The sequence below is a fragment of the Etheostoma spectabile genome, chromosome 6 (assembly GCF_008692095.1).
Source record: "Etheostoma spectabile isolate EspeVRDwgs_2016 chromosome 6, UIUC_Espe_1.0, whole genome shotgun sequence".
In the NCBI taxonomy this organism is placed as follows: Eukaryota; Metazoa; Chordata; class Actinopteri; order Perciformes; family Percidae; genus Etheostoma; species Etheostoma spectabile.
The window spans coordinates 14,220,930-14,229,160 of record NC_045738.1 but is presented as its reverse complement, the minus strand read 5'-3'; the positions used below and the strand labels follow the sequence as shown (position 1 = coordinate 14,229,160).

General features: G+C 40.9%; 1 protein-coding gene across 3 annotated transcripts in view; it reads right to left on the bottom strand.

Annotated features, from left to right (window-relative positions):
- Positions 1 to 8,231, bottom strand: part of rspo1 (R-spondin 1) — a 20,380-nt gene that overhangs the window by 630 nt on the left and 11,519 nt on the right. For all 3 annotated transcript variants that reach the window (XM_032517481.1, XM_032517482.1, XM_032517483.1), the window contains exons 5-6: positions 6,561 to 6,785; positions 1 to 1,133 (exon numbers count right to left, since the gene is read on the bottom strand). The exon at positions 1 to 1,133 is cut by the window's left edge and continues 630 nt beyond it. In XM_032517481.1, the coding sequence (XP_032373372.1) occupies positions 928 to 1,133; positions 6,561 to 6,785 (431 nt within the window). In that variant the 3' untranslated portion in view covers positions 1 to 927. The remainder of the gene's footprint in view (positions 1,134 to 6,560; positions 6,786 to 8,231) is intronic.

Here is an 8,231-nt window from a genome sequence, read left to right as displayed (position 1 = left end):
ACACACACACACACACACACACGCGTTTGCATGCACAAAGTCACACACATGCAATCTTGTACACATGCAAATACGTGTTTTTATTCCTCATTTTCGGTGCAGTTATTTTCTGATACAAACGCCAACAATTAAGTCAGAACAAACAACCAGGCTATCCAATGGCAAACATTTTGTACCAAGACACTAGAGATGGATTTGAGCCAGTAATACTCCATCTTCTCTTAGGCTTGTAATTTTCTAATAGATTCCCTCGTCAGAATAAAATACTGTGAAGAAGACCTTCTGTCCTCAACAACCACAAATGATTTCCAGTGCCTTTCTTTTTTTTGTTTCATCTCACAATAGGAAATAAAAGGTACCCAGACTTAATACTATTCATTGTCTTTACATCACGAACAGCGGTTGTTGAGAAAATCCATCTGCCACCTCTCGCAAACATGAAAACAAATGAAGAACAGATTGTGATTAAAATCGGACTGGAACGAAATACATCATAGAACAGAGGAGATGGAAGAGACCGTCATTCATTATTAGACTTCCAGCTTGAATGCTGCATTTCAAACACAGGAATCTGTTCTTAGTTCAAGAAGTGACATAGGTCGGGTTCATGGCGCGTACCCTGACAAACCACAATCTTCAACGTGGCTTTGCAGTCCAACAGTGATCCCTCACGGTTGAATGAAAATCAGCAAGTATTTCTGAACACCACTAAGACACCAGTATCTTCCAGATATGTTCATCTATTCAAAAAGCTCAGAGAAGCCTTTTGTGTCGTGGCAGTCCTCCAGTTCTCTTTGCATCTTCTCCAATGCATAGCAGCATTAATTCCTTCCATTCCTTCATCACTTTGATATTTGTCTATGGCTGGTGCTGCTGGGTGAGGCTTTGTCTGTGTTTCTGTCAGCCCCATCCAGCAGGCGATAGAGTTTAGCTGACAGAGCTGGTTGTGCTGCTAGGAGCAGTGGTGGTCCTGCTCTGGCCTTTTCGCCTCTTCCCTCCTCCTCCTCCTCCTCCTCCTCCTCCTCCTCCTCCTCCTCCTCTACTGCCATCTTTGCTTTCTCGTGCTCGCCCGCGTGCATTCTCCCTCTCTCTCCTGTTTGTGTCATCTTGTCGATCTACCTTACTCTTCCTCTCTGAAATGAGAATGCATTGAATATACGATTAATAGTTTATAGTACTTAAGTAAACTATTGCAAGATATCTGTCATCATCTGATGTTGTATGTAGAAGTATCTTCGCTTAGCTAAACAAAAAGTTATAAAAACATGGATTCCTGAGGGATACGTGTGCATGAAGGGATATGTGTGACTTGTGGTTGTGTGGTTTTAAATCCAGGCAAAATCAGTGTAAACTATACACATTCAGTCCAGGAATATTCACAAATGCTAACATAATGCTATGTTTAGCCACACCTGACAGGATATGTACAGTAGCGACCAGTGTGCCACTAATGGTCAACAAATAAGAATCAAATAGGACAAAGTGATACTTCTAAAAATTTAGTAGCCAATTGATTTTAACCTTTTTAGTCAGTTAGTTGGTCTACCACTTCAGTCTGAACTGAAATATCTTAACTGTTGGATCAATTGCCTTGAACATTTGCATTGACATTCATGGCCACCGGAGGCTGAATCCTAATCATATTGGTGATCAATATGTTTAACCTTCTATCTGCTAAACATCTCCATGTTAGCATTATCACAATGAGCATGCTAGCATTCTGACATTCACATTTAGCTCAAAGCACAGCTGTGCCTGACTGTAGACTCTTGCCCTCTCTGACCCTAACCCTGACGTGTTAGTGCTGCATGATGACTTTTCTGGTACCAGTTCTGTTCTCTTTTTCCTCTGCTGATAATACCCCTTCAATGTAGGCGGGATTCCTCACTGATTTTTGCCGTGACATAATATTCAACGCAACACTTGCTGGATCCTTTTATCGGCAACTAAACAGGAAAGTTTAGGTTTTTTTTTATAAATATTTTTATTGTTTTAGAGAAGGTACAGTGTACAGTGCAACATTACAATGTCAATTGTAACAAGACACCCTTCTATTAACCCCGTCCCAACCACAACAAACCCTTATCCCGAGGAAAAAAAACAAAATAAAAATATTAAACAAAAAACACTTTTCTTTTGTTACTCCAGGTAACGTATAATGTAGTCATTTTGCTCCACCATCCCTATGTCCCCTGCAGTTATGAAGAGGGAAGAGAAGTAAGTCTTTCAAAGTAAGCCAGTAAAGGGTCCCAAGTTTTGTAAAATTTACTGGACTGAGGGAGAATTTGATTTTTTCTATTGTTAGAAACATCATAACATCAGAAAGCCACCTGGAGGCTTTTGGTGATGTAGCTGATTTCCACTCCATAAGTAATCTCCATTGTGCTATTAGGGTTGCAAAAGCAACAACACTCTCCCTGCTATTTGACATAACATCATTGCTCTGTACCCCAAACACAGCCAATGTAGGGCTAGGTTGTAGATTTAAATCGAAGGCTTCATTTAAGATCTTAAATATTAATGTCCAGAACTCTCTCAACCTGGAACATGACCAAAACATGTGAAGTAGATCTGCTCTGTCTGTTCTGCACCTGTCACATATGTCATCCATGTCGGGGTATATTTTGGCCAGCCTAACCTTGCTGTAGTGCTTACGGTGAAGAACTTTAAATTGAATAAAATTCAAACGTGCGCAAGAAGAGGTTCCATTCACCCTGTTTAGAGCCCTGTCCCATACAGCATCTGATATATTTGTCCCTAATTCTTCTTCCCATTTTACTTTTATAGGGTCCATGGATACACTATAGAGTGACATGATTGAATTGTTTAAAGGTAGAGATTTGACCCCTTGAGGTCAGAGGGGTCTGCAGTATATCCTCCAGGTCAGAGTGCTCAGGCAAGTGAGGGAATGATGAGACATGGGTTCAAATGAAATGACAAACTTGAAGATACCGGGAAAAAACTGGACTTGATGTTGAATTTACTGACCAAGTCTGCAAAACTGAAAAAAACGTTATTCATGAAAAAATCTTTACAAGTAGTAAGGCCCATATTATCCCACTGTTTGAAAGTGTCGTCCATTGTAGCAGCTGGAAAAATATGTTTTTTACAGACAGGGCTGAGTATGCAGGCTAAAATTTAAAAAAAATCTGGGGTCGCTATTGACGGTAGCTTGGCTATTTTAAAATTATGGGATGTCCCGTGTCGCTTTAATGATTCTCTCTGACAAGTTAGTGGTCTGCAGTGTTTTTTTACTCTGCCATTTAGTATCAGCTGAGCTTGTCTGGAACGTTGACCCAGGTGGTACAAAAGAAGTACCAGGTACTATCTATTTTGCTGATGGGGAAAAAACAAATAAGGTTGAGTTTAGCCTTTCCATGCAGTGAAAACACACCATAAGATATTATTGATTTGCTTCAACATTCCCCCCCCCACACACACACACACACACACACACACACACACACACACACACACTCACACACACACTTGTCACACATGTAAGAGTATAATTGCTCTCTAAATACAAACATCCATCCCAGAGTGGTTAATGTCCACATGTAAACCATTCAGGAGAGGAAAGAGCTTAGTTCTGCTGCTGATTTCAAAATGCAGCACATGGCAGATTGTAAGAGCACTCAGGATAGTCAAGTGACACCATTTTCTGTCACATAAATCACTTTAAAGTCACTTCTGGCATAATGAGTTAAACATTGTCAAGGGCCCAATAATGGCCCATAAGGACATGAAGAGCTGTCACAAAGTGGAAATGGATATTGTGTCTAGTGTCAGATGGCTATTGTTTAGGCAGCACTCATAAGTATTCGGTTTTGTATATCTGAGGGCGTGTAGTTGCGCTGGAGGATGTTTGTTATGAATATGTGCGTTGAGAGTCTCTGCACATCCTGGAAACTGAGTGAACACTTGCCAAGGGCTGGACAGTTTTCACTACGCAGTTGACAACAGCAGGGCTTATGGCGCCACCATGTTTGTCTACTGCTGTGCAGTAATAACTGTAGGTTTGTGTTTATTTCCCAAGCAGCATTTTTAAACTTGTTGTACAAACAGTTATGATTCTTTGTTTTAAGCACAAAATAGAAAAACAATGTCCAAAGGTACAATGTTTCTCAAATTTCACCAAAAACATGTTTATACATGGCCAGTTAAAAAAATCATTATATTGTGATAGAGTAAATTCAATTTAGTTGAATGTGGACAGACCTAACACAAAAAACATTTACTCACTGCAGGCCCATGAGTCACAATAACTTTACTCTCCAGTGGAAACTAGATGTCTCAATCTCACACAGTAGTGCACAAACAGGAACAACTTATTCCTTTTAAGAGCCATTAGTGCCAAAATCATCATTTGTTGAGTTGGCTCAAAACCTATAAGATTTTATGTCTGGCATATTAATTAGTTGTTCAATGTTAAATTAAATGTTGTCTTGAATCAAACATATTTCTGAACTTCAATAACCACATTTCAAACAAACACTTAATATTGAACCATAATAATTTAAAATGATATCAATGAGGCACAATGAACGAGAGTGAAGCATGAGTGAAGTAAAGAGTCCTCACTGCAGTATCTGAGCTGATGTGCTTACAGTGTAAGGACTTAATTACTCCTCTAACAAATCACTAATGGAGCCAAGAGAGGGGGACTCCATCAGTTTATGACAGCCCTGATTGTACCTTCTCTCCATCCAAGCTAAACAATTTTGCCTGACAAATGCAATAACACATCCAGAAAATTCTGTTTTTGCGTGCAACCCTTTTGTAGAGCTTCAGGAAAAGGGGAAAAATGTGCAGCCAAATCAACACAAAGCGTGAGTTCCGCCGACCACTAAATCACTTATGTTATACAAGGTCTGCCCCCTGTGTTTTATATAGCCAGCCTGCCAGCCAACTCCCACAGATGAATGCACAGCTGCACTCTTTTTGCACAGAATGAGCTTACCCAAATGAACTGGTTCACCAGAGTCATGGTACCATCACCCATTAATGACCTCACAGAGGAAAAATCATTCCTGTGCATTTTTGCAGTAGTATGTGCCTTATCCTCGTACTAAAGAATTTAGCGGCGGTATATAGAAAATAAAGGACTAAAAATCTTATTAAAATCAACTACGACTCTACATTTGTCAGGTGACACTCGCATGTAATTTCCGCCTTTCTGAAAGACCCACCATTGCTCCAAGTTTAGAGATTTGACACTTTACATAGCAATTTTAAAGAAAAGTTTATAATACTTTACTGTTAATTATTCATCTGAACCCACGGTTGACATTGTTTCCAGGATGCGGGCATCCTATATTTGCTTTGGATTTCTCAACTTGTGCTGTCACAGCCTACGAAGATCCTGCTCCTGACTGAGCATTTATAAACCTTGCCAGCCTCCTTTCCCTTTAGACATGACCACAGATCTATATGGGACGATGTCAGATCATGTTCTGTTCTTTAGACACAGAGTCTTATATGAACTGTTCCAGAGTAGAAGATGGTGCTTGAATATGCAAGCCTCCTACGTGTTTACTCACATAGATCAAGGCATATCATCTGTTACATGTTGCAACATCTGTACAGTTGCCAACACTGTGCAAGTATCGTTAAACAATGTGGCTGCTGTGCCTAAAATCTCCTAAGCGTGCCACCATCCAATAAAGGCCTCAAATACAGCTTGTTTACAATTCTCTCTGTCCTCGTAAATGAGCGTAAGTTTCCAACTTTGGTTAAAATTGTCACACTATGCAACACAGATTGGTGACATGTAGAGATAGTAAAAAAATTCTAAGACTTAATTAGAAATAATTTTGCAGTACAGGAGAACAAACCTTATAGCTTGTATTAAGTGTGCTCCCAGTTATTTCTGTGTTTCGGAAGGTTTATCATCCCAACACCACTGCAGCTAATTATTGCCTCACTACTAACCTCACTCACCTCCAGGCCCATTGGCCAGATTTACCATTTATTAGTTGCGCTTGAGGCCAACAGCGACTAATGTAACGAGCTGTTACGAAAGTTGATAATGGCCATAGAGTGGTGAGAATGACTGCTAACCTGCTGGAGAGCACGCTGCTGTGTGGATGATAAGAGTCCAAGCAAACATGTCATGGCCGTGTAAACCTCACGCTTCAATGGTCCTCAGAACAAATAGCTCTTTCTAGCTCTGATCCTTGTCCAGCTTTGCAGTGCGTAATGCCCGCCCTTCATCTGCTTGGCTCGTAGATGGTGTTTATTGTTTACATGCTGAGAAGTCAAGAGATTCTGTATCCTTCTGTGAGCTCAGCCAAACCAAACCTAATCAACACGCTGCGGGTCACAGACACGCTGGCGGGAATGCAGGCCTTTGGATGTTGAGTAATGGTTTGATCAGTCATCATGTTATCTGGTGGAGGCATTTCATGAAGCACATGAACTTTATTGCTTGTTCGTCTGCATGCTGTACTGTCACCTGATTTGAACTATTACTTAGTGTACCTTTTCTTTAGTCCTTACTAAATATAATTTCTTCCTTAGTGTATCTGTTTTATGCACTATGTCTTTTTTGGGCTTACCTCTCACACAGGGCATCTTAGCCACAATGCACTTCCTCCGCTCTGTCTGTGGAGTGCAGGTCTGTGAGGGTACAAAGGCCAAGGTGGTGTCTGGGCTATGGACCGGCAGAAGGGGCTCGCGGAGCCGAGACTGCGAGCCTTTTTTAAATCCACATGTTTTGTTCTTCTTCATACATACACCCCATTGGCTCCACTCGCCCAGTTCACACTCTGCAGGACGCTGACCTGGAAAAAAAAATGGGATTAAGGTAGTGAGTGAAAGTTCCACAGCTCCAACATCTCACATTGGTTTCGCAGCCTTCACGTCTGCTTTTTTACAGCTTAGCAGTTTTGGCTCAGACCTTAAAGGAATACGCCACCGTTTGTTAAAACAAAGTCATTCACCGTCTCCTTAATATTTATATAGGTGGGCAAATGTATTTTTGTCTCAGTGGATGCATTGTCTTAGTCTAGCAGCGCCGCCACTTGCTTAGCTTAGCATAGTGAATGGAATCCTATGTTGCCGGTTACATTGTCGTGAGTAAAAGTGACTCAACAACAACAAAATCAAAACCTACTCACTTATTGTTGTCTGCGTATTAACAACAAGTACAAATAGCTAGCAGATAGCAATTAAGACTAGATGATTTACTAGGCAGATATTGACTTGGGACTATATTGGGGTAAAGTAGCCTACAGCCGATGCACTGCTACTTGGGCACAGAGATATCACCTGAAAACCCCCATCTTCCGTCATCATACCGGCAGGAATATTAGCTGGCTAGTTTTCTTCCAGTAGACAGTGAATGGCAATGAACATGGCGGATTTTGAGAGAGACGAAGAGAATGACAGCTCAAACACATACCTCTACAAAGCAGAGTTTTCAGAAGAGAAGCTGTATGCTTTGGAAATAGAATGACAGGAGGAGTAGGTTGTGATTTGCGATTGCTTAACACCCCAAGGACGTGAGGATGAGAGCCAACACGATCTGGTGGTGTGAGTGTGGGAGAATATGCCAACAAATGCCGACTGAAATGAGCGGGCCTGCAGTTGTGTCTCAGCTACCAAGAATTTTGCAGCGTTGATCAATCCTGCAGTCTACAACTTTTTTTCGATGCAATAAAGTCAAATGGGGAAAAACGCTGAATGGACCCGTAAACAGCTGTCCCCAGAGTAAGTGATTATTGTAAACATGACGCATGGCTATTTTACGGGATAGATCAACCCTTATTAGACCTGTACTCATACACAGTTGCTCGTGATATATCTGTGCACGAGTGATAGGTGGAATATTTAAGCATAAAAGTTTTCAGATGTATTGCATCTTTTCTAAGGGTCTTCCACAGATTTGAGGTAACCCTACCCCACAGTTTAAAATATAGTGGAATGTGTAGATCTATTAGTGTCTTATATACAAGGAGTAATGTGAAGGTAACACTATACTACAGAAATAGACAGACTGAAATGTGGGAGGACAAGAAGGATATGAAAAAGCAGTTATTCTGATGTTCAGCAGTCACTCTTGTATAGACATTTGTGTGCGTACAGGAGGCTGCTCTCTGTCATGAAAGTTTGTTCACTGTTTGAATAAATGCCGCAATTAACCTGAAATCCTCGGACTCGTCATCTGTCATCATTTTCCGATATCATTCCCATGAACGAGTAGCAGTGCTTCGGCTGTGCTTCCACCC